At 40.0% G+C, this 27,236-nt stretch overlaps 2 protein-coding genes across 3 annotated transcripts in view; one reads left to right on the forward strand and one right to left on the reverse strand.

The window, feature by feature from the left end:
• USP12 (ubiquitin specific peptidase 12) overlaps positions 1 to 27,236 on the reverse strand; it is a 210,002-nt gene that overhangs the window by 177,614 nt on the left and 5,152 nt on the right. The window contains exon 2 of the mRNA XM_054528836.2: positions 1,927 to 2,028. Coding sequence (XP_054384811.1) covers positions 1,927 to 1,947 — 21 coding nt within the window. The 5' untranslated portion in view covers positions 1,948 to 2,028. The remainder of the gene's footprint in view (positions 1 to 1,926; positions 2,029 to 27,236) is intronic.
• The window catches only part of RPL21 (ribosomal protein L21), a 43,759-nt gene that overhangs the window by 6,194 nt on the left and 10,329 nt on the right, over positions 1 to 27,236 (forward strand). The window contains exon 2 of one of the 2 annotated variants that reach the window (XM_054528839.2): positions 26,978 to 27,182. The exons of the other annotated variant lie outside the window; for it this stretch is intronic. The gene's annotated coding sequence lies outside the window, so the exon portion shown is untranslated. The remainder of the gene's footprint in view (positions 1 to 26,977; positions 27,183 to 27,236) is intronic. 2 annotated transcript variants of the gene reach the window in all.

A 27,236-nucleotide genomic window follows, 5' to 3' on the forward strand; every position in this document is an offset into this window, starting at 1 on the left:
TTCTAAGTTAATATGGACTGAAGGAGGTTTTATTAATAGCAAAGAAAAATTAAAATCCCAAACTTACAAGGTTTTCAACTAAAGTAAAGTTTGCTAAAAGTTAACAGTGTAACATGCATTATTTTACTGCCACACACTATCAAAGGATTTCTCAGACAATTTGCAGGAAGTGACAAAATCTATCCTTACTCTACAATCCCAAATAGACTCTTTAGCAGCAGTGACTCTCCAAAACTGCCGAGGCCTAGACCTCCTCACTGCTGAGAAAGGAGAACTCTGCAGCTTCTTAGAGGAAGAGTGTTGTTTTTACACTAGCCAGTCAGGGATAGTATTAGATGCCATCCGGCGTTTACAGGAAAAGGCTTCTGAAATCAGACAATGCCTTTCAAACTCTTATACCAACCTCTGGAGTTGAGCAACATGGCTTCTCCCCTTTCTAGGTCCCGTGGTAGCCATCTTGCTGTTACTCACCTTTGGACCCTGTATTTTTAACCTGCTTGTCAAATTTGTTTCCTCTAGAATCGAGGCCATCAAGCTACAGATGGTCTTACAAATGGAACCCCAAATGAGCTCAATTAACAACTTCTACCAAGGACCCCTGGACTGACCTACTGGGCCCTTCCACTAGCCTAAGGAGTTCCCTTCTGGAGGACACTACAACTGCAGGGCCCCTTCTTCGCCCCTATCCAGCAGGAAGTAGCTACAGTGGTCATCAGCCAAATTCCCAACAGCAGTTGGGGTGTCCTGTTTAGAGGGGGGATTGAGAGGTGACAACGTGCTAGCAGCCCTCGCTTGCTCTCAGCGCCTCCTCGGCCTCAGCATCCACTCTGGCCATGCTTGAGGAGCCCTTCAGCCTGCCGCTGCACTGTGAGGGTCCCACTCTGGGGCTGGCTGAGGCCGGAGCCGGCTCCCTCTGCTCGCAGGGAGGTGTGGAGGGAGAGGTGCAGCCAAGAGCCAGGGCTGCGCACAGCACTCGTGGGCGACATGTGTTCCAGGTGGGCGCAGGCTCGGAGGGCCCCGCGCTCTGCATGGCCGGCCGGCACTTGCTGGGCTTGATTGGGGGACGAGCTCCCTCTGGGCTGCCGGAGTGCCTGGGCTAGGTGCTGCAAAGTCCCACGGCAAGTGCCATTGAGAGGTGAAGCCGGCTGGGCTTCTGGGTCGGGTGGGGACCTGGAGAACTTTTCTGTCAAGCTAAAGGTTTGTAAACACACCAATCAGCACTCTTTGTCTAGCTAAAGGTTTGTAAATGCAGCAATCAGCATTCTGTGTCTAGCTAAAGGTTTGTAAATGCACCACTCAGTGCACTGTGTCTAGCTAATCGGGTAGGGGACATGGAGAACTTTTGTGTCTAGCTAAAGGATTGTAAATGCACCAATCAGTGCTCTGTGTCTAGCTAAAGGTTTGTAAATGCACCAATCAACCCTCTGTCAAAACGGACCAATCAGCTATCTGTAAAATGGGCCAATCAGCTCTCTGTAAAATGGACCAATCAGTAGGATGTGGGTGGGACCAGATAAGGGAATAAAAGCAGGCCACCCGAGCCAGCAGTGGCAACCCGCTTGGGTCCCCTTCCATGCCATGGAAGCTTTGTTCTTTTGCTCTTCGCAATAAATCTTGCTGCTGCTCACTCTTTGGGTCCGTGCTGCCTTTATGAACTGTAACACTCACAGTAAAGGTCTGCAGCTTCACTCCTCAAGCCAGCAAGACCACAAACCCACCAGGAGGGACAAACAACTCTGGACGGGAGGAACAAACAACTCTGGACCGCCACCTTTATGAACTGTAACACTCACCGCAAAGGTCTGCAGCTTCACTCCTGAAGTCAGCAAGACCATGAACCCACCAGAAGGAAGAAACTCTGGACACGTCTGAACATCTGAAGGAACAAACTCCAGACACACCATCTTTAAGAACTGTAACACTCACCGCAAGGGTCCACGGCTTCATTCTTGAAGTCAGCGAGACTAAGAACCCACCAATTCTGGACACAGCACCACTGCACTCCAGCCTGGGTGACAGAGCGAGATCCTGTCTCAAAAAAAAAAAAAGAAAAGAAAAGAATTAAAATTCAAAAATACCTAGATACCTAGGAATACAGCTAAACAGGGAGGTGAAAGATCTCTACAATAAGAATTACAAAACACTGCTCAACAAAATCAGAGATGACATGAACAAATGGAAAAATATTCCATGCTCATGGATAGGATAGCATGAAAATGGCTATACTATCCAAAGCAACTTACAGATTCAATGCTATTCCTGTCAAACTACTAATGACATTCTTCACAGAATTAGAAAAAAAAAACTATTTTAAAATTCATATGGAACCAAAAAAGAGCCCAAGTAGCCAAGACAATCTTAAGCAAAAAGAACAAAGCCAGAGGCATCACACTACCCAACTTCAGACTATACTACAAGGCTACAGTAACCAAAACAGCACGGTACTAGTACAAAAACAGACACATAAACCAATGGAACAGAAGAGAGCCCATAAATAATGCCATACACCTACAACAATTGACCTTTGACAAAGCTGACAAAACAAGCAATAGTGAACAGACTTTCATTCAATAAATGGTGTTGAGATAACTGCCTAGTCATACGCAGAGGATTGAAACTGGACCCCTACCTTACACCACATAAAAAAATCAACTCAAGAGGAATTAAAGTCTTAAATGTAAAACCTAAAACTATAAAAACCCTGGAAGATAATTTAGGAAGTACCATTCTGGACATAAGACTTGGCAAAGATTTCACAACAAAAATGCCAAAAGCAATTGCAACAAAAACAAAAATTGACAAATAATTAAACTAGGCCAGGTGTGGTGGCTCATGCCTATAATCCCAGCACTTTGGGAGGCCGAGGCGGGTAGATCACCTGACGTCAGGAATTCTAGACCAGCCTGGCCAACATGGTGAAACCCCGTCTCTACTAAAAATTAAAAAAAAAAAAAAAATTAGCTGGGCATGGTGGGCGCTTGTAATCCCAGCTACTTGGGAGGCCGAGGCAGGAGTATCGCTTGAACTTGGGAGGTGGAGGTTTTGATGAGCCAAGATCATGCCATTGCACTCCAGCCTGGGCAACAAGAGCGAAACTCTGTCTCAAAAATAAACTAAGTAACTAGCTAACTAACTAACTAACTAACTAACTAACTAACTAAAGAGCTTCTGTACAACAAAAGAAACTATCAACAGAGTAGACAGACAACATACAGAATGGAAAAAAAAATTTGCAAACTATGTATCCAACAAAGGTCTAATACACAGAATCTATAAGGGACTTAAACAAATGTACAAGCAAAAAAAAAAAACCAACCCCACTAAAAAGTCAGCAAAGGACGTGAACAGACACTTTTTAAAGGAAGACATACATGTGGCCAACAAGTATATAAAGAAATGTTCCATGTCACTAATCATTAGAGAAATGCAAATCAAAACCACAAAGAGAGAGCATCTCACAACAGTCAGAATGGCTATTATTAAGAAGCAAAAAAAGCCAGACGCGGTGCTCATGCCTGTAATCCCAGCACTGTGGGAGGTCAAGGTGGGTGGATTGCTTGAAGTCAGGAGTTCGAGAACAGCCTGACCAACATGGTGAAACCCTGTCTCTGCTAAAAATACAAAAATTAGCCAGGCGAAGTGACACATGCCTGTAATATCAGCTACTCAGGAGGCTGAGGCATAAGAATCGCTTGAACCCAGGAGGCAGAGGTTGCAGTGAGCTGCGATCACACTATTGCACTCCAGCCTGGGCAACAGAGGCAGACTCTGTCTCAAAAAAAAAAAAAAAAAGAAAAAGAAAAAGAAAAAGAAAGTCTAAAAATAACAGATGCTGGCAAGGTTGCAGAGAAAAGTGAACACTTATAAACTGCTGGTGGGAGTGTAAATTAGTTCAGCCATTGTGGAAAGCAGTGTAGATTGTTTGAAAAATATAAAACAGAATTACCATTTGATGCAGCAATCCCATTATTGGGTATATACCCAAAGGAATATGCATTGTTCTCCCATAAAGATACATACACGTGCATTTCACTGCAGCACTATTCACAATAGCAAAGACATGGAATCAACCTACATGCCCATCAATGATAGACTGGATTTTTAAAATGTAGTACATGTACACCATAGAATACTATAGAGCAATAAAAAAGAATGAAATCATGTCCTTTGCAGCAACATGGATAGAGCCGGAGGTCATTATCCTAAGCTAAGTAACACATGAACAGAAAACCAAATACTGCAAGTTCTCATTTCTAAGTGGGAGCTAAACAATGAGCGCACAGATACTAGAAGGGGAACAACAGACATTGGGGCCTTTTTGAGGGTGGAGGATAAAAGGAGGGAAAGGATCAGAAGATACACCTATCGGGTAACTATGTTTATTACTTGGGTGATTAAATTATCTGTACACCAAGCCCCTGTGAAACACAGTGTACCTATACAGCAAACCTGCACATATACCCCTGAACCTAAAGTTAAAACAAAGAACTGAAATTCTGAGAGACACATGTAACCCTGAAAACATTATGCTAAGTCAAATAAGCCAGAAACAAAAGGACAAAAATTGTATTGTTCCACTTACATAAAGTACCTAGAGTAGTTAAATGCATAGAGACGAGAAATAGAATGGTGGTTGCCAGGGGCTGGCAGGAGGGGAGCAATGGGGAAGTTAATTGCTTAAAAGTTATAATTTCAGTTTGGGAAAATGAAAAAGTTCTGGAGATGCATGGTGGTGATGGTTGCATAACAATATGAATGTATTTAATGCCATTGAGCTGTACACTTAAAAATGGTTAATATGGTAAATTTTATGTTATATAAATTTTGCCATAATTTTAAAAAATCTTTTAAATTTTTTCCAAAAAAATTAGGAGAATTCTTTCAGAAAAAACCTCAAAAACATTTCAAGAAATGGCAATGTTATTAGAATAAGTATATAACTTTAGAAAACAACAACTTGTAAGAATAAAATGCTTATTTAGATATTTGACTTTTTGTAAGCTTATTAAAAATGAATGTGTCTGGAAATAAGGTAAATTTACAAAGGTAAATATGCTCTTTAGCTAAAAACAACCCCAAAACCCTGAAGTACTGATACATGCTATAACATGGATGAAGCTTTAAAATTTATGCTGCATGAAAAACAGACATAACAGGCTATATAAATTTCATTTATATGAAACATCCAGAGTAAGCAAATCCCCTATTAGTGGTTTCCAGGGTCTGGGGTATGGCAACAATACAGAATGACTGCTTATTGGGTAAAAGATTTCCTTTGTGGTGATGCAAATGTTCTGGAACTAGATAGTGATGGTTGCACAACATTGCAAATGGACTAAAACCCACTGAATTGTACACTTAAAATGGGTTTTGTTGTTGTTGTTTTAGAGACAGGGTCTTGCTCTGTTGCCCAGACTGGAGTGCACTGCTGGGTCTGGCCCAGCAATGGATGAAAGGAGTACTCAGGCGTAGGTATCCAGTGAAAGAGCGGGCTAGGGGACCAGGCCGCTCACAGACCCCGAGGAGGGTGTCGTAAAGAGTTGTAGCAGCGGCAGCCCTGACAAGCCTGCGCTGCAGGCATTTATTCAGTACAGATTTAATAACAAAGGCCCTGAGTCAACACACTTTGTGGGTAATTAACATGGTCACCACCCCATCCCACCCCCGCCCCGCCCCAGAGAGCAATCCTGCGGATTAAAGGCCAGGTCCTGAAGCAAAGTAACTTACCTAGATTAATTTCTTTACATCCCCTTGTTATCTAACCTTTGCTCCCAGGCTCTGGATAAGATAATTTGCCTGCCTTCAGCCAAACCCTCTTTCGAAGCTTTTGCAAAACCTCCTGGCCTTCCAAGAAGGTTTGCATCTTTTCCTATAATTTCTCCCACCACCCTGACGAATCTCCCACAGTGCACCATAACTTTTAACTCTGGGCTCTGAAGTAGCTGAGACTACAGCAAGGGCCGCCATACCTGGCTAGATTTCTATACTAAATTTTATGTTATGTTAATTTTACCTCAATTAAAAACGAAAAAACAAGGCAGGGAATTCATCAACTTATGTATGACTCCAAGATTAGTACTTTTGTAAGATATACATTTATTCAACCATCACACAAAATTCTAGTTGGTACCTACTTTGTGTAGAAAGTGCCTAAGGAAGTATAGTGTGCTTTATGTTGAACAGGAAAATACATTTCCTTTAATTTGCAGTCCTGTATTTCATTCTAAACATAAACATACACACACAAAATAAGAATAAGCCTACACTTAAAATTTTCTTAAATATACCAAAAATAAGGATAAAAAATGATTAATAAATTAGAAAATATTTTTATTACTAAAACTGAAAAAGTCAACTCTTATTGTTCATACAGAAAATTCTGACCAGCCTGGGCAACACGGTGAAACCCCATCTCTACTAAAAATACAAAAATTAGCCAGGCATGGTGGCGGTCGCCTGTAATGCCACCTACTCAGGAGGCTGAGGCAGGAGAATCGCTTGATCCCGGGAGGTGGAGGTTGCAGTGAGCCAAGATTGCACCACTGCCCTTCAGCCTGGGTGACAGAGCGAGGCTCCCTCTCCAGAAAAAGAAATTCTTTTTAAAAATCTGCCAGTGCATTATAGAAATTTGTACATCTTTTTCCTACACCATATATCATTGGTCTGTATAAATAACTTGTTCACAGTTTTGTATCTTCTGATAAAACGAGTACTTTCCAAGGGTATGTAGTCATAATTCAGGTAATGATTCAAAATGTGTTGAATCTTATGCCCCTGTGCTGTTCTCTCACTCACTCCTTTGGTTTTGTGCCTCCTACCCTGGATAATTTGTCCTGATCTTTCAGATTAAAGATCATGTTGTTGATGTTCTGGTAGCCTCAGCTGGTCCTTCATACCACATATGAAATTCTTTTAAAATAATCTTATAATTATTAGTTTAGCGTCTGTCTCCCTAGAGATTATATAATTTCCCCAAAGGCATGGACTGGTTCCCATCTCAAGAACAGGTCCCAGTATCATAGAGGCACACAATCAATCACTTAATAAGAAATGGATGAATGAGTATGTTACACACAGAACTTTTTTTTATGAGAAAAGGATCTTACAATTTTTTTTTTTTTTTTTTGAGACGGAGTTTCGCTGTTGTAGCCCAGGCTGGAGTGCAGTGGCACGATCTCAGCTCACTGCAACCTCTGCCTCCCAGGTTCAAGCGATTCTCCTGCCTCAGCCTCCTGAGTAGCTGGGATTACAGGCATGCGCCACCACGCCCAGCTAATTTTTGTATTTTTAGTAGAGACAAGGTTTCACCATGTTGGCCAGGCTGGTCTCAAACTCCTGACCTCAGGCAATCCACCCCCCTTGGCCTCCCAAACTGCTGGGATCATAGGCATGAGCCAATGCGCTCGGCCCTTTTTTATTTTTTTTGAGATGGAGACTCGCTCTTTTGCCCAAGCTGGAGTGCAGTGATGTGATCTCAGCTCACTGCAACATCCGCCTCCCAGGTTCAAGCAATTCTCCTGCCTCAGCTTCCCAAGTAGTTGGAATTACAGGTGCCTGCCACCATGTGTGGCTACTTTTTGTATTTTTAGTAGAGACGTGGTTTCACCATGTTGGTCAGGCTGGTCTCGAACTCCTGACCTTAGGTGATCAGCCCGCCTGAAAGTGCTGGGATTACAGGCATGAGCCACCACACTTCGCCAGGACCTTACAATTTTTTAAAAAACTGTCTTATTTCTTGTTTCAATGGTGAATGATGATGGAGAAGAGGGTGCATACTACTGAGGAAGGCATGAAGGAACCTGAGGTTCTTGAACTTGAGAGCTTAATTTTCTCCCAGAAACTTGTCAACCCGAATAGCTCCTTTCTCATTCAATTAGAACAGGGTTTACCTCTCCTTTTGTAGTCATAGTAGTTTCTCATTTTTGTGTCCTGGGTTTCAAGAGCATTAGTTAAAGCTTTCCTACTTTCATAAGGGTAATGCTGATAAAATAGCCCCAAAGTGGAAACAATCAAAATGCCTTTCAATGTGTAAATGGTTAAACTGGCACATCCAAACCATGGAATACTACCAAGCCATGAAAGGAAACCAAACTGTTGATAAACACAACTTAGGTGGATCTCAAGGGCATCAAATGAGTAAAAAAAGAAAAAAAAAAGCTGATCTACTCTACGGTTCCACTTATTTAACATTCTCACTATCACACATTACAGAGATGAAAGATTAGTAGTTGCCAGGTACGGTGAAAGAAAGGGGTGGTGTAACTGAAAAGGGTAACACAAGGGAGCTGTTGGGTGATGGAATAGTTCTGTGTCAGGAAGTAGTGGTGTGCACTCGTGCAGGAACCTCCGCATGTGACACAATGGCGTAGAACTATCCACATATGTTGTACCAAAGTCAGTTTTCTGATTTTGATATTGTGCTATAGGTAGGTAAAAAGTAACCACAGGGGGGAAACTGGTTGAAGGGCACACAAGACCTCTTTGTTCTATTTTTGCAGCTTCCTGTGAATCTATAATTATCTCAAAATACAAAGTCAACAGAAATTTTTAAAAATTTTTAAAGGAAGATTGCCAAGTTTCACAGAGGAAAGCCCCAAACCTTGAAAGGTTGGAGCATTTTTCCAGATGCACCCTAGGAGGGTGGATGCACCCATGAAGAGCACCTGGAGGAAGGTTGCATGCAGGACTCAGCTCTCACCAGAAATTTACACTGGCTCTAACTTCCTTCTAGAATTAATAGCTACTTCAGCTGTTGAGAACAGAAACAATGCTACCTATTGCATGTAATTGTAGATGATAAAGGAACCTTGGTGAGCCAAATCCACAAAGTTCCCCTAAAAAGGCTGGAGCATAGTGGAGAAATGCCGATTTGCCCACAGCCAGCCACTTGGCTGATGACAGTCTCCAGACCTATAAGCCAAAGTCCTTTCCCCCACACCTTGTGACCTCTTGTAACAAAATCCTGAAATTCTGCCAACAGAGGTTAAAGACAAATTTTGGTAATTAACATAAAATGCCACCCACTCAAAATTCTAGAATAGGACTTTTTTTTTGAAATGTGAATGAGAGGTACTGCTAAAAAATTTGTAATACCTCTTCCATGCTTTTCACAAAAATGAATTAAAACATTCGAGGGAAAATAAAAAAGAGCAATGCTGAAATCCACTACCCTACTATCATAACACTCTGCTTCCAAGGTCCCAGTGGGCATATTGTTACCTCACTGTTATGTCCTGCTGTCATTTAGTGCACAGCCCTCCCAGAACAAGAGCCAGTGTTTATCTGTTTTAAATAGATTTATTGAGACATAATTTACATGCCATAAAATTAACCCATTTCAATGGTTTTTGCTATGTTCACAAAGTTGTGTATCCATCACGACAATCTAAGTTTAGACCATTTCTATCATCCCCACAATAAACTTTGTGCCCAGTAGCTGTCAGTCCTTACTCCCCCCTCACCTCACATTTAGGCAACCATAATCTACTTCCTGTCCTTATATGGTTACCTATTCTAGATATTTCACATAAATAGAATTATACAGTAGTACATTTTGTTTTGTGTCTGGCTTCTTTCACTGAGCATAATGTTTTTGAGGTTCATTCATGTTGTAGTACATCTCAGTATTTCATTTCTTTTTACTGTCAAATAGTATTCTACTGTATAGATATATCACATTTTGTTTATCCATTCACCAACTGATGGACATGTGAGTTGCTTCCACTTTTTTACTTTTGTGAATATTGCTGCTCTGCACATTCACATAAAAATCTCTGTGTGAACATGTTTTCATTTATATTTGATGGATACCTATGAGTAGAACAGCTGGGTCACATGGTAACTCTTATGTTTAACCTTCTGAGAAACTCCCAAACTATTTTCCAAACTGGCTGCACCATTTTACATTCTTACCAGCAACATGAGGGTTCTAGTTTCTCCACATCCTTGCTGACACTTGTTATTATGTCTTTTTTATTACAGCCACTACAATGAGTGTAAAGTGGTATCTCACTGTGGTTTTGATTTGTATATCCTTGGCAACTAAGAACATTAGGCATCTTTTCATGTGCTTATTGTCCATTTACATATCTTCTTTTTAGAAATATCTATTCATGTCCTCTGCCCATTAAAACAATTAAGTTGTTAAGAGTTCTTTACATATTCTGGATATAAGTCTCTTAGTGGATATATGATTTATAAATATTTCTCTCATTCTGTGGGTTGTCTTTCACTTTCTTGTGGTTTTTGAAATTCAAAAGTCCAATTTATTATTTTTTTTACCAATGTGCTTTTGGTATCATTTATAAGAAATCATTGCCTAACTTAAGATCACAGATTTATACACCATGTCTTATTCTAATGTTTACAGTTGTATCTCTTAAATTTAGGTGTGTAATGCATTTTGAGTTGATTTTTGTGTATGGTATGAAGCTGAAGGCCAATTTCACGTTTTTTTTTTTTGCATATGGATATCTAACTGTCCCAGCACCATTTTTGAAAAGACTCTCTCCCATTGAATTTTGACATCTTTGTCAAAAATCAATCGACTGTAATGAAAGGGTTTATTTCTGGGTTCTCAATTTTATTTCACTGGTCTATAGTTTATCCTTACGCCAATACTACACTGTATTGATTACTATAGGTTTGCATTACGTTTTGAAGTGAGGGTGTGTCTAAGTTCTCAAATGATATTCAATTTTTCAAGACTATTTTTGGCTATTCTGGGATCTTTTCATTTCCAAAGAATTTTAGTTTATCAATTTATGCCCGGCCAGGTGTGGTGGCTCCCAGCACTTTGGGAGGCTGAGGCAGGTGGATTGCTTGAGCTTGGGAGTTTGACACCACCCTGTCCAACATGGCAAAACCCCATCTCTACAAAAAATACAAAAATGAGCCAGGTGTGGTGGAGCATGCTTATAGCCCCAGCTACTTGTAGGGACTGAGGCAGGAGGATCACTTAAGCCCTGGAAGCAGAGACTGCAGTGAGCCAAGACTGGGGCACTGCACTCCAGCCTTGGTAACAAAGCAAGGTGCTGTCTCAAAAAAAAATATGTCCCCCAAAAAAGTCAGCAGAGATTTTGATAGGATTTGCATTAAATATGCAAACCAATTTGGGCGATTTTTGCCATCTTACCAATATTAAGTCTTTCACTCTACAAATATATGATGTTCTTTCATTTATGTAGGTCTTCTTTAATTTCTTTCAGCAATGTTTCTTAATTTTAAGAGTAGAAGCATTGTGCTTTTGCTAAATTTGTTCCTAAGTATTGCATACTTTTTTGATGCTACTGTGAATGGAATGTTTTTCTTATTGTTAAGGTTTTTTTTTTTTTTTTTTTTTAGATGGAAACTTGCTCTGCCGCCCAGGCTGGAGTGCAGTAGTGTGATCTCAGTTCACTGCAACCTCCACCTCCTGGGTTCAAGCAATTCTCCTGCCTCAGCCTTCCGAGCGGCTGGGATTACAGGCGCAAGCCACCACGCCCGGCTAACTTTTTTTTGTATTTTTAGTAGAGATTGGGTTTCACCAAGTTGGCCAGGCTGGACCTGAATTCCTGACCTCATGATCTGCCTGCTTTGGCCTCCCAAAGTGCTGAGATTACAGGCATGAGCAATTGTGCCCGACCAAATTTCAAAGTATTAAATGCTGGTATACAGAAATACATTTGACTTCAGTATATTGATTTTGTATCCTGTGACTTGGATGAACTTATTAGTTCTTGTAGTTTTATAGTGAACTGTGCATAATTTTCTTTTTTTTGCTGAGATGGAGTCACTCTGTCGCCCAGGCTGGAGTGCAGTGGCGCAATCTCCACTCACTGCAAGCTCTGCCTCCTGGATTCACGCCATTATCCTGCCTCAGCCTCCTGAGTAGCTGGGACTACAGGCACCTGTCACCACGCCCGGCTAATTTTTTTTTTTTTTTTGTATTTTTAGTAGAGACAGGGTTTCACCGTGTTACCCAGGATTGTCTTGATCTCCTGACCTCGTGATCCACCCGCCTCGGCCTCTCAAAGTGCTGGGATTACAGCCATGAGCCACTGCGCCCAGCCAAACTGTGCATAATTTTCTACACACAAAGTCATGTCATCCGGAAATGAGTTCTGTAACTGCTTCCACCCAATGGGTTATTCCTGCCTGCTGCACAATAAGGACCACAGCAGTGCAGCAAAGAAAGAGTTTAACTGACACAAGGCCAGCCATACCTTGTGGGAGAAAGTTATTACTCAAATCAATCTCCCCCAAAATTTGGAGATTGGGGTTTTTAAGGATAATTTGGTGGGTAGGGGGTCAGAAAGTAGGAACTGCTGATTGGGTCGAAGATGAAATCACAGGGAGTCAAAGCTTTCTTCTTGTGCTGAATCAGTTCCTGGGTGGGGACCACAAGACCAGGCAAACTAATTTACTGATCTGGGTGATGCACTGGAATGCAGGGTCTGCAAAATACCTCAAGCACTGATCTCAGGTTTTACAACAGTGACTCCTAAATCATAATTTCTAATCTTGTGGCTAATTTGTTAGTCCTGCAAAGGCAGTCTACTCTCCAGGCAAGAAGGGGGTTTGTTTTGGGAAAGGGCTGTTATTGTCTGTTTCAAAGTTAAACTATAAACTAAGTTCCTCCTAAAGTTAGTTCAGCCTACATCCAGGAATGAACAAGGACAGCTCTTGCAGGTTAGAAGCAAGATGGAGTCGGTTAGGCCAGATCTCTTTCACTGTAATAATTTTCTCAGTTACAATTTTTGCAAAGGTGGATTTCGGTTTTACTTCCTACTTTTCTAGATGCCTTTATGTTTTCTTGCCTCAACAACCTGGATAGAACCTCCAGGATAATGTCGAATAGATGTGGTAAGAGTAAGCATCTTATTTCTGATTTTAAGAGACAATCATTTAGTCTTTCACTGTTAAGTATGATGCTAGCTATAAAATTTTTGTAGATGCTCTTTATCATGTTGAAGAAATTCTTTTCTATTCCTAGTTTGTTGCGGTTTTTAAAAAATCAATAGGTATTGAATTTTTTCAAATGCTTTTTTGCATCTATTCTAATGAGCATGTGCTTTTTGTCTTTCATTAATAAAATGTATTACAGTAACTGATTTTCAGCATTAAACCAGCCTTGCATTCTCAGGATAAGTCTTATTTAGTCAAACTGTATAATCGTATTTATACGTTGCTGGATTTGGTTTGCTAGTATTTTCTTAAGGATTTCTTGGCATCTTAATGTACGGGGAATATTGGTCTGTAGTTTTTTTGTAATGTCTTTGTCTAGTTTTGGCATCAGGTAATACTGCCTCATAGAATCAAGTGGGAAGCTTTCTTTCCTCTATATTCTGGAAGAGTTTGTGAAAGACTTGTAAGCAATTTTTGTTAAATGTTGGGTAGAATCCTCCAGTGAAATTTTCTGGGCCTAGGTTTTGCTTTTGGGGAAGATTTTAAATTATTGATTCAATCTCTTGTTTTAGATTTACTTAGATTTCTATCTCTTCTTTTTGAGACAGGGTCTCACTCTATTGCTCAGACTGGAGTGCAGTTGTGTGATCACTGCAGCCTCGACCTCCTGGGCTCAAGCAGTCCTCCCACCTCAGCTTTCCAAGTAGCTGGGACAACTAGCTAGCCACCACACGTGGCTAATTTTTGTACTTTTTTCTGTAGAGATAGGTTTTCATCATGTTGTCCAGGCTGGTCTCGAACTCCTGAGCTCAAGTGATCTGCTTGCCTCAGCCTCCCAAAATGCTGAGATAACAGATGTAAGCCACTGTGTCCACCCTCTATTTCTTCTTGTGTCAGTTTCATTTTGTCTTTCTTGGAATTTGCTCATTTCACATGACTAATTTGTTGGCATGCAGTTATTCATAATATTCTTTTATAATATTTGTAACTTCTGTTAAGATTTGTAGTGATGTTCATGCTTTCATTCCCGATTTTAATAATTTGAGTCTTCACTGTTTTTCCTTGGTCAGTGTCATTAAGGTCTGTCAATTTCTTGATCTTTTCAAAAAACTAACTTTTGGTTTTATTGATTTCTTCTATTTCATTTATTTCCTTTCTATTCATTATTTCCTTCTTTATGATTGCTTTGGGTTTGTTCTTCTTTTTCTACTTTCCAAATGTACAAAGTCAAGTTATTGATTTTGAGACCTTCTTTTCTAATATAGGAGCTTACAGCTATTCCCTGTACATTGCTTCCACTGTATCCCAGAAATTTCGATACTTTTTTCTTTTTTGAGACAGTCTCACTCTGTTGCCCAGGCTGGAGTACAGAGGCATGACCATGGCTCACTGCAATCTTGCCCGTTCAGGCTCAAGTGAACTGCCCACCTCAGCCTCCCAAGTAGCTAGGACAATGGGCATGTGCTACCATGCTAATTTTTTTTTTTTTTTTAGATGGGGTCTCACTATGTTTCTAGGTTGGCCTTGAACTCTTGGGCTCAAATGGTCCTACTGTCTCAGCTTCCCAAAGTGCTGGGATTACACGCATGAGCCACCACACCAAGTTCTTGTATTTAATTTTCATTCATCTCAAATAATTTTCTAATTTCTATTATTTCTTCTTTTTTAATCCATTGGTAACAGTGCATCATTTAATTCTCATATATTTGTATTTTCCAAAATATTTCTTATGTTTGTTTGTGGCCTGATAACTTTGTATGGTTTTAATTCTTTTAAATTTTTTGAGACTTCTTTTATGGCCAAGTATATGGTCTATCCTGGAGAACGTACCATATGCACTTAAGATGTCTAGTCTGCTATTGTTAAAATGTTCTATAGGCGTTAGTTGGGCCAGTTATTTGATAAAACCGTTCAAGTGTTCTACATTCTTGTTAATTTTTTGTCTGGGTTTTATCTATTATAGAGAGTGGAGTGGCCCGCACGGTGGCTCACGCCTATAATCCTAGCACTTTGGGAGGCTGAGGCAAGTGGCTCACCTGAGTTCAGGAATTCAAGATCAGCCTAGCCAACATGGTGAAGCACCATCTCTATTCAAAATACAAAAATTATCCAAGGATGGTGGTGCCCACCTGTAATCCCAGCTACTCTGGAGGCTGAGACAGTAGACTCTCTTGAATCTGGGAGGCAGAAGTTGCAGCGAGCCGAGATCATGCCACTGAACTCCAGCCTGGGTGACACAGTGAGACTCTGACTCAAAAAAAAAAAACAAAAAAAAAAAAAAAGAGAGAGTATTGAAGTCTTCATTTGTTATTGTTGAATTTTCTGTTTCTCCCTTCAACTACCTTCTCTTCATTCTTAACAGCTACTCCAGAGTGATCTTTTACAAAAATAAGGATTGCATCACTCCTCTTCAAAACCCTCTACTGCCTTCATATCTCACTCAGGATAAAAAACAAAGTACCTGCAATACCTAAACGTCTCACAAAATGTGCTTACCTCTCCCTGCATTCCGCACTACCCTCCCTCTCCTGTTACCCAGCCATTAACCCCCAGCCCCCTTGCTTAAATGTATCGAACACTTTGTCCACAGGATCTTTGTGTTTGTTCTGTTTGTAATGCTCTTCTCTCGGATACCTGCATGGCTCCCTTCCTTACTTTCTTCAGATCTTTGTTCAAATGTCCTTCTCAGTGAGGTCTTCTCTGCTCACTCTATGTTAAATTATAATGTCTGCTCATTTCCCCTTTCTTCATTTTTTTCTCCATAACACTTTTCTCCAGCTGTCATAATGTATATATCGTTATCATGTAAATAATTTTTTATTAACTGTCTTTTTTCACTAGAATGACAAGTGCATAGGGATGCCTGTTTTATTCTCATGTATCTTCAGCACAGTGCCTGTCACAGAAGTGACCAATAAATGTATGCTTCATGAACAAATGAATGCCCTGAGCACTGCTTGAGGAAACCAGTCAGCTGGGAAGTAGACTAAGTCAGATTCGTTGGTTAATCTCAAATGAACCCTAAACACTAATTCCTTCTGTAAGATTCTGCAACTGTGAACAATAATTTTCTTAAAATTCTGTCATTGATATTAAAATTACCTGTAGTAATGCTGATTTGGTTGAGCCAGCTCATTGCTGCTCCCTTCCATTTTCATCTTTTCCCAAATATTTATGGAGCATTTGCTATATGCCAAGCACTGGATACAAAGTGGTAAACCTGTAGTGACAAAGCCCATGCCCTTATGAACTCTGCAGTATAATTATCTGAAATTCACCATGCCAAAGTTAATCAGACCACTGCCCCTAGACGTTCCTTATGGGTTTATTTTCCAGTTTCAATAATCTTCTCCCAGATAGACCGAAATTAAATAGAACTCTAGCAAACAATTTACATTGAACCTTGCCAAATTCATGCACATAAGTCAGCTTTCAAACACAGTCGGCCTTCCATACCCATGGGTTCCACATCTGTGGATTCAAACAACCTCTTACGGAAAATATTTGGAAAAAAAAACTTAGGCCTGGCACGGTGGCTCAGGCCTGGCACGGTGGCTCACACCTGTAATCCCTGCACTTTGGAAGGCCGAGGTGGGTGGATCACCTGAGGTCAGCAGGTTGAGACCAGTCTGGGCAACATGGTGAAACCCCATCTCTACTAAAAATACAAAAATTAGCTGGGCACGGTGGCACGTGCCTGTAATCCCAGCTACTTGGAAGGCTGAGATAGGAAAATCACTTGAGCCTGGGAGGCAGAGGTCGCAGTAAACTGAGACTGCATTGCACCCTTGCACTCCAGCCTGGTGGACTCCATCTCAAAAAAAAGACTCCAGAGCAAGACTCCATCTCAAAAAAAAAAAAAAAAAAAAGAAAAATTTTAAAAGGCAATATAATTAAAAAGATAGAAATAATACGGTACAATTATTTATATAACATTACATGGTATTAGGTATCATATTAATAAATAATGTAGAGATGATTTAAACTGTTAGGAGGATGTGTGTAGGTTATATGCAAATACTATGCCATTTTGTATCAGGGATTTGAGCATTCATGAATTTTGGTATCTGAGTAGTTCTGGAAGCAATTCCCCCAGATATAGAGAGACGTCTGTACTACAGAAGTGAAAATTTAAGCATCATAGGTATTTTAAAAATAGTTTGAAGAAAATAATTGGCAGTAAAATTGCATCTATAGATTTTGAAATCTAAGTACAAATTAACAGCATTAAACTAATGTCTGAGAAATGTTCTTCACATTGCATTTTATGCTTCCGCTACAAATCCCAGTACTAAAACTTTTAAAGGCATTTCATATCAACTATTGTGCAGAAATATTTTTATGGCATTGTGGTTCATTACAGTGGTTAAAGTTATTGTCAGTTTTCAAAAAAATAAGGTCTATTTCAAATATTCCTGGCATATATGAAACTTTAGCCAGAGTAATTTTTCTAATTGCTAAAAGGGTTTTTGTCTTTTGTCAGCAAGTACTGTAGTCAAAATATTTCAACCACAGATTCTTCTTATTTCATCAGAGGACAGCCAAGTATCTGAATGATACCTCAGAGGTACAGAAAGGACACTATAGCAGTCAGCAGAAATATTTTCATCTACTCATCAGACATAAGTCTAATTGCTCCCTTATTTCATTTGACAACCAGAAAGACTGTTTTGAGAAAAAATTTTGTGGGTTTCTTTTTATACAAGCATAACCAAGTGCTAGTTCCCTACCTGACTTTCCCATAAAATTTTACCTGGTTGATTTGTAAGCAGTTTCACTAGAAATCTAAGGACATGACAGAATATCAGTGAAGCAAAATCAGCATAATCACAGGATAAATTAAAGTAAAAATCCAATACTTCAGTTCACGGCAATTCAGCAAAGTTGTACTATGACCTGCCCAGAAACAAAGCAAAATGAAACTAATCCCATGAGTCTGTGTTCCTGGAAAACTTAGCAAAGATCATCATGAGAACGTGCATATTTTGGTCTGGGACTCACCTAAATAGTGTAATAATGAAAGTTTGCTAAAAAAGGAGATTACTTCAGGAACTTCCAGTGACAATCCTGGTTTTCCTCTGGGAGAGTCAAACCAAAACCAGCAGTAGAACAGTGGAATGGGGCAGTGCTCCTAAGCTTTTTGGTCTTGGGAAATCTTTACCTGTCAAAAAATTACTGAGGATCAGTGACAACTTTTGCTTGTGTGATTTTATCTATCAATATTTACCATATATCAGAAGTTAAAATGAAGAATTTGTATGATTAACTTATATAAAAATAATTTTTAAAACCCTACATGTTAACATAAGTAACATTTTATAACAACAGTTTCCAGAAAAAATACGTTAAGAAGTGTGGCGTTTTTAATGTTTAGTGTTTCCAGTGTCTTTACTTAATGTCTAGCTTAATCAAAGATAACAAGATATTCATATCTGCTTTTGCACCAAATCTACTGCCATATGCCATTTGGCTAAAGTACAGGAATATGAAGAAAATGCAGCCTCACACAGATGTTATAAAAAGGAGAATAACCTTTTTATAACCTTTTTTTTTTTTAATAACCAAAGGTATTTGAATAACCTTTCCAAAAAACTGCATCTATCCTTATTTGATCCTATTCCAGTGCTCAAATGTCAGATTTTTTTTTTTGGAGACAAGAGTTTCGCTCTTGTTGCCCAGGCTGGAGAGCAGTGGCATCATCTCAGCTCACTGCAACCTCCACCTCCCAGCTTCAAGCAATTCTCCTGCCTCAGCATCCCGAGTAGCTGGGATTACAGGCATGTGCCACCACACCCAGCTAATTTTGTATTTTTATTAGAGACGGGGTTTCTCCATGTTGGTCAGGCTGGTCTCGAACTCCCGACCTCAGGTGATCTGCCTGCCTCGGCCTCCCAAAGTGCTGGGATTACAGGCGTGAGCCACTGCACCAGGCCTTAAGTGTCATATTTTTTAAAAAGATTAGTGTGAAATATGAAACCCTAGCAATGAAGTTTTCCTACTCTGTTACATTAAAACCTATTGATCTATCTTACACTTCAAATGGATGTTTTCTCATTTATTATTTTGTAACATTACATATTTGTCATTTGGAAAATAGGGTTCACTCAGTTATGCAGATCATCCAAATACTGACACATTTTTTATACAATGTAAAACAAAACATATTTCTTAATATCATCACTGATCTCATCAGACAAGTATCTAAGTTTTGGGGAGCCCTAAAGCTCACAGTTGTGGATACAAGTTTTCCAAAATACTAATTTGCACTTAAAAGCTCAAATTTTCATTGGCAACAAACATTATCAGTTGTTTTCATTGAAGTGTCAATCTGGTTTAGTTCATTTTTCAAAAATGTCTGCCAAATATCCAAGTCTGAAGCACCATAGTTTGTCAATCTATCACGTAAAAACTGTTCAATGGAATAAAGTGGTGGTTAAGTTCAGCTGTCAAGTCAAACAATAGCCAAGTACTTTTCCTCCAGCCAACCATCATACTGATCGGAAAGCACAATGTTAAGTGCTGTATACATAAATACTTCCCGCTTTGTCACATAAAATACATTAACAAGATATGGACACTGGGCTCTATGACTCTTGCCTGTAGTTCCAGCTACTAGAGAGGCTGAGACGGCAGGGTCACATGAGCCCAGGAGTTTGAGGTCAGCCTGGTCAGCATAGCGAGACCCTGGCTCTAAAAAGGAAAAAGAAAAAAAAAATTTGACTCAAGGGTAAAAAAGTAAAAGTATAACATGCCTTAGCATTATTATGAAAACAGTTTTGACTCACAGATCCCTTGCAAGTCTGCGACACTCAGGACTGCACAGACCAGACTTCTGAGTTTGGCTGGGCTAGGAGGAGAGAACTGGCCAAGGACAGCAGGATACACTTTGTATCTACCAGCTGCCAGGTACCGGACAAAATAGAAACGATGTTCTGCATTCATTGTCTCATGTGGTAGTATAAATCCAAACCCCTTTTAAACAAGTATTTGTGCCTTCATTTTAAAGGCAAAGAAATAGGCTTACAGAAAGCTGCAGAACAGAGCTGGAAACTAGTCTGTTGGCTCCAAAACTCTTGCTTTTTTCCCACCATGGAAAAAGATATCTTCTTTCTTACTAGCTTTGGTATAGGGACCCCTCTCTTCCAGAGTACCCCTTTACAAGCCATGTCCCCCATCCAATCTCCTGGACTGTTCCCATTCCTGTGCAGGCCCTTGCCTCTTTGAGTAAAATTATTTCTACTACTAGTTATCTAAATCAGAGGTGACAAAAATACAGAATATACAGGTGCTTTTCTTCCCAGGGAGCACATCAGGTATTCATAATCTTTAATTTTCAATGAGCCTGAAATTAACCTTAGAAGCTTCTCAACTGAGGTCCAGGTAGCCATAATCAATCAATCAGGGCTAATGACAGAAGAGAAATTTGTTTGTCTGCCTTCACCTAAAATCATTAAGAAGCAATTGTGTGGGATCAGAGGGTGAACCTCTTCCTTCCTTCTTTAGAAATACAAAAAGTAACTTTGCCAGGAAAATACGTGCATAGCTCCAGGTGGCGTTACCTAGAAAAACTAATATAATTATTAGGAGTGAACATTGTTGACTTCAACTGACCAGCTGGTCTCTCTGAATTCATTACAAGTCCTAACAGTCTACTAAGTACTTCCCATCTACTTCAAAAGTCTAATATTGACAGTGAAGCTGTTTCCATCTTCCAAATTGTGCTTTATTCTTGAAATATAACTGAGCCTCTATAAACCAATGCAATGACTTCCCCAACTGCTTCACCACTTCAACACATTTCCCATCTGAATACTTCTAGTATTTGATTCGGTTCTGCCTCATGTTGTACTGAACTTAGAGTCTAGAGCAGCTGAAGACATTTTTGAAGTCTGGAACAAAAATCAGGACTGAGACAGAAAAATCTGGCTGTGGACAATGAGGATGTGTGCTAGGGGGTTAGGATTCAATTTGAATGTCCAATTACATGGTTACAAGCCTGTTTATGCCTTATGCTTTTCAGATAAGAATCAGATTTTGGAAGGAAGAACACAATCTTTGCCTTGCTAATTAAAAAAATAGATTTTTAGAACTTCAGGATAAGTGGCAAAAAATAAATATAAAATAAAAAATAGATTTTTGTCTTGTTCATTCTGCTGTTTTTCATGATCTCAAATAAAAAGTTTGATGGGGCTGGACACGGTGGCACATGCCTGTAATCCCAGCCCTTTGGGAGGCCGAGGCAGGTGGATCACTTGAGGTTAGGGGTTTGAGACCAGCCTGGCCAACATGGCAAAACCCTGTCTCTATTAAAAATACAAAGACTAACTGGGCATGGTGGTGGGTGCCACCAGCTACTCAGGAGGCCAAGGCAGGAGAATCACTTGAACCCAGGAGGCACAGATTGCAGTGGGCCGAGATGGCGCCATTGCACCCTAGCCTGGGTGACAGAGCAAGACTCTGTCTCAAAAAAAAAAATTTGATGGAAAAGATTATTTTACACAATTATTCTTCATGATATGTTTTTCAATTATTCACAGTATTTCTAATCCTCATTACTTTAGCTGTCATTGCAGTGACATTTTTCTTGAGACAAGAATTCTCATTATATACTTTCCACATTAGAAACTCCTAATCAGTTCTTACTTGAAATTGTTCTCCTGTCTATCTACCAGGACAAAGGACAAATAATAAGTGAGTGGTGAGATACTCAAAAGAGGTGACCAACTGGGCCTCTCACATGAAGGACAGAACCTTTTTTTCTCCCAGCTTGGAAAATTTGTCCTCCTGGAATTAATCAGCCAATGTCTACTGAAAACCAAAATAAAACAAAATATCTACTTTGTTAAAATCCCTTCACAAGGAAAAACACAAAAACAGAAATACATAGATGTAAATTCAGCTTAACGACCAAAAGTTGTGTTTTGTGTAGTGTTTTACTCAAGCCTAGTACAAAATTATAAGTTTCCCTTATTTTAATAAGCCACATCCCTGTTCATTTGTTGCTCTTATTTTCTAAGACTATTGGACAACTTTCACTACTCCAACATCCTAAAGTTGTTATCCATCTCTGTGCCTTTACATAAGCTGTTCCCTCTGTTTTAAATGCCCTTACTATTCGTTGTCTGATTAAAGTGCTACTCGTATCAAGTCAAACCTCTGTGAAGCTCCCTTTTTTGTTCAGGGGTTCTTCTCTCTTCCCATCCCCTTCCTCCAATCTAGGTGCAGTAACTTCCTCCACAGAACTCCCATGTCACTCATTTTCAGTGTCCTCTATTAAATCACTTAGAATATTGTAATGAACTTGCTTTTTTCTTCTACCAGACGCTTTGTGGGTTCCTTGAGGGCAAGGATCATGTTTTATTCATTTTCATGGTCTCACCACTTAGTACAGTATCTGATTTAATCTAGAAGCTCATAAATATGGAATGAATTTTGATATTTCCTATTTTCTACATGTAATTTACTTCACATTTCTTTTAAAGCTTCAATTCTTTTCTTATTCTCTTTACATTAAAGGTCTCAAACTAGAGACACACTGACCATTAGTGACTCAGGAAACCACTTTGTTTTTCAGATCTGTACATTGGAGCTAATGACACAAACCTATTTTAAAAGCCTATAGTAAAAATAAATTCTTTATCCTCTTGAGAGAAAAATGCTAATAAAATTGGGATTTACTTTGGAAAACCATTTTACAATATTTTATGAAGTTAGACATACACCTATTGATATGGTTTGGCTCTGCGTTCCCCACCCAAATCTCATCTTGAACTGTACTCCCATAATTCCCACATGTGGGAGGGACCCGGTGGGAGTAATTTGAATCATGGGGGCGGTTTACTCCATACTGTTCTCATGGTAGTGAATAAGTCGCATGAGATCTGATGGTTTTATCAGAGGTTTCTGCTTTTGCATCTTTCTCATTCTCTCTCTTGCCTGCTGTGATGTAAGACGAGCCTTTACCTCCCACCATGATTGTGGGGCCTCCCCAGCCACGTGGAACTGTAAGTCAAATTAAACCTCTTTCTTTTGTAAATTACCCAGTCTCAGGTATGTCTTTATCAGCAGCGTGAAAACAGACTAATACATCTACCTTATAATCACGGAATGTAACTCCTAAGCTGGGCTGAGTAGTGCACATCCATTGTTCCAGCTACTCTGGGGGCTGAGATAGGGGATTGTTTGTGCTCAGGAGTTTGAGGCTATAGTGAGCTATGATCACACCACTGAACTCCAACATGAGCAACACAGTGAGACCGACAAAAATTATGTACAACTCAAACTGCCATTAAGAGGAGAACAGAAAAATAAATTGTGATATATTCATACAGTGGAATACTACTTTTGCAATAAAAAGAATTGAACTACTAGTACATGCAGTATGATTGATTCTCAACAACATTCAGCTAAACAAAAAGAGCCACAGGAAAAAAAGTACAAACTGCATGGTACCGTTCATATGAAATCCAAGATTAGGCAAAACGAACTTATGGTTATAGAAATCAGAATATTGGCCAGGCAGGCTGGTTCACGCCTGTAACCCCAGCACTTTGGGAGGCCAAGGTGGGAGGATCGTTAGAGGCCAGGAGTTCAAGACCTGCCTTTATAACATAGCAAGATCCCATCTCAATCAATCAATCAAACAGAAATCAGAATATTGTTTTTAGTCAGGGAGGGGGTTGACTGGAAGGGATGTCTACCCTATGTTTATTGGAACAGGAAGAGTGCAATGCTGGTCCCCTTGGTTTTGATGTGGGTAGGGAGTACCTTCCTAAGAATATGCACATGGGACAGGAGTTAAGGCCCCCAAGTAAATAGAGGTCTAGCAGGAAGAAGGAATGAGTTTGAGTAGCTAAAAAACAATGTCCCAATGTCCACTCCATAACCCAATTCCTCATTTAGTATTGGAATGCCTTCAACATCCAATTCAGCTAAAACAATATATGAGTTAAACTAATTATTAGGTGTCCTGCATCTAAATAATTCATCCCTAGGGGCTCCAGATTAAAATGATGGATAAAATACCCTCATCTAATTTTGTTCCCTTCTAGAATCCCATTGGGTGGGTGGGTGTGCGTGTGTGTGTGTGTGTGTGTGTGTGTGTGTGTCTAAAGACCTAAACCATATGCATGGGGAAAATAAAAAATAACAGCAACATTTTGAAAGCTGAAAAACAGATGGACAAATGCCAGCTGACGTAGGTGACTTGAGAAAGCTCAATCCCAAAACAGCAATGGAAAAACCTGAAAAGCAACCTTTTGTACACACAGAATCTTCTAAATGCATAGGAATAGGTACCACCCATTAACCCCTAGGAGTTTCGTAAGAATTAAGTAAGACAATATTTGTAAGTGCTCACAGGCACATAGAATGAGCCCTCAGGAAATATTAGCTATCACGACCACTGTCATGCCTTTGGTGGAAACGAGTCAGATTCTCAACTGTCTACAGAAAAAGATTAAGCATTCTTTTCTTTTTTTGTAATGGGCACAGAGGATATTTATTTAAGATGGTGGTTTTCAAACTTTTAAAAAAGTAGCAGACCGCTTGTTTTGTAAATGAACCTACTATAGGAAGCAGATAAATGTAGCACTCCTCGGGGAGCAGCAAGGGTGAGGGGCCTGGGCTCTACCCTCTCACTTTCTGCCTTGTCCTTTAAAGGAGACTCTGACATCCCTGAGGAACACAATTGGTTTAGAGGGAAAGGGAAAAGAGGTTAACACTTAGACAAATAAATGAACGAATAAAATAAATGAATAGGGAAAAACAGAAAGCCTTTCCTTAATGTGGAGGTAGAAGTGGAGCTGGAAAATCACCGCTTTATAACCATCACAGTAAAAATTGCAAGAATCATCGATGAATACTTAATCCAGGAGGGAAAGTTTGTTTAGAAGCAAGATATTTGCGTGATCTTCATGCAAACAGATGGCACATAAGAGAGAAAACACTGCTTATACCACGGCAAATATTACTGACCTGCAGACTTGAAAAACGTGAATGTCACCTAAGGCAAGAAAAGGCTGAAGTGCTTCAGATTAAAAGCTAAGAGAGACACAGCGACTATTAATAAATACAACATATGATTTCTGACTGGATCATGTAAAAAAAAATGCCATAAAGGTCATTATTGGGACAACTGACATTTGAAATGTGGATTGTAAATGTGATACCAGCCAGGAGCCTGTAATCCCAACACTTTAGGAGGCTGTGGCAGACAGATCACTTGAGCTCAGGAGTTCAAGACCAGTCTGGGCCACATGCCGAAACCCCGTCGCTACAAGAAATTAAAAAATTAGCTGGGTGTGGTGGCACCTGTGGTCCTAGTTACTCGGGAGGCTGAGGTGGGAAGATGGCTTGAGCCTAGGAGGTGGAGACTGTAGTGAGCTAGGATCATGCCACTGCACTCCAGCCTGGGCCATAAAGCAAGACCCTGTCCAAAAAAAAAAAATTTAGTGTTGTTTCCTGAATTTGATAAATGTACTGTGGTTATATGAGAGAATGTCCTCATTCTTAGGAGACACAAATGAGTACAGTATATGGCCTAAAGAGGAAAAGATATGTGTGACCTACTCTCAAACAATTTAGAAAAAAAAACACATACAGTGTGTTTACACAGATGGAGAAAACAGTGGTTCTCAAAGTGGGATCCCTGAAGGAGCAGCAGTGTCACGTGGGAACTTATTAGCAATACGAATTCTTGGGCCCAACTCAAACCTACTAAATCACCTGTCTGGGGTGGGGGCCAGGAGTCTGTATTTTAACCTTAGCCTTCCTGGTCGTTCAGATACGTGCTAAATTTTGAAAACCACTGACACAGAGAGAATGAGAAAACAAATCTGGTGAAATGTTACAACCAGTGAATGCGGAGAAAGGGCATAGAGGAGTCTTCTGTATTATTCTTGAAACTTTTCTGTAAGTTTGAAATTGTTTCAAGATAAATATTAAAAACAAAATTACCCTGGTACAGTAAGTGTAGACATGTGGAAAGGAGACCTGGGAGGTAGGAAAGCAAATCACAGAGTTAACACAGGAGCCATGCATGAGGTGATGTAATTTACAAATAAGACTGCTGCCACTCCAGTGCTGAGTGAGGACGGGCTATCTGCAGAGTCTTCAAATAACAAATCTCCTCCTTGCAGAACATTTGGGCACCAATCATACTAATCTGAATAGTACAGTCCGGCAATCTCTGTAGAGAGGTTTCCTTCAGAAAAGCTTCCAGGGAGCATGAGGAAAACAGTGGTCACAGCACTCCAGAATTCTATCAAGGGCTGATCTGTGAGAGTGACATTCTCATTCATTGCTGTAATTTTCACCAGTTTTTGGAGTCCTCCAGTAATGTGTAAGTTATTCCAACTGGGGAGATATTCAATCAGAATACTAGTGCTAAGAACTCCATATTTGATAAACTTGTGAAAATACACATCTTCACCAAAACCTTTGAGAGGTTTAGTGTCCAAGACTGATTTGACCCCTAAGGTATGTGACATGAGGTTGAAACCACCTTTACAAAGATTATGAAAGTGACAGAAGTCAGGCCAGGGGTGGTGGCTCATGCTTGTAGTCCCAGCACTTTGGGAGGCCGAGGTGGGCAGATCATGCGGTCAGGATATCAAGACTATCCTGGCCAACATGGTGAAACCCTGTCTCTACTAAAAATACAAAAAGATTAGAAGGACGTGATGGTGCACGCCTGTAGTCCCAGCTACTCGGGAGGCTGAGGCAGAAGAATTGCTTGAACCCAGGAGGCAGAGGCTGCAGTGAGCTGAGATCACGCCACTGCACTCCAACCTAGGTGACAAAGTGAGACTCCATCCCAAAAAAAAAAAAAAAAAGTGAGATAAGTCTAGCAATAGCTGACTCCATCTTGCTTCCAGTCTCACAGGTTCGATTCAGCATTCTTTGGCACCTTGGTAAGAACCTTCACCATCTGCCTTTTGGCTTTATTTCCCATCACTCTTGTCTTGCATGGGCAACACCACACTGCTTGTACTCACCAGCACATGCTACATTGTCTTCTACGATGGAATGCTCTTTTGTCTTCATCTAACGCCCATTCATGTTTTAATTTCTTGGGCATCACTTCTCTTAGGGAGCCTCTTTCGGGAATCAAGAAGGTGAGAAAGATCAAGCTACTGAAGAACAAAGGGAACAGCATGCATAACGATCCCAAGGCTAGAAAAAACTTGAAGGATTTACGGAATTGAAGAAGGCAGAGGGAGACACAAGAAAGTGAGGGAGACAGGAACCTGAAAACATAAGCACGATCTAGTTTATGCAGGACTTTGTAAGACAAGGTAAGGAATTTAGATTTTATTCTAAGAGCAACAGAAAGCCTGTGGAGGGCTGTA

Source organism: Pongo abelii, chromosome 14 (assembly GCF_028885655.2).
Source record: "Pongo abelii isolate AG06213 chromosome 14, NHGRI_mPonAbe1-v2.0_pri, whole genome shotgun sequence".
NCBI classification, from domain to species: Eukaryota; Metazoa; Chordata; class Mammalia; order Primates; family Hominidae; genus Pongo; species Pongo abelii.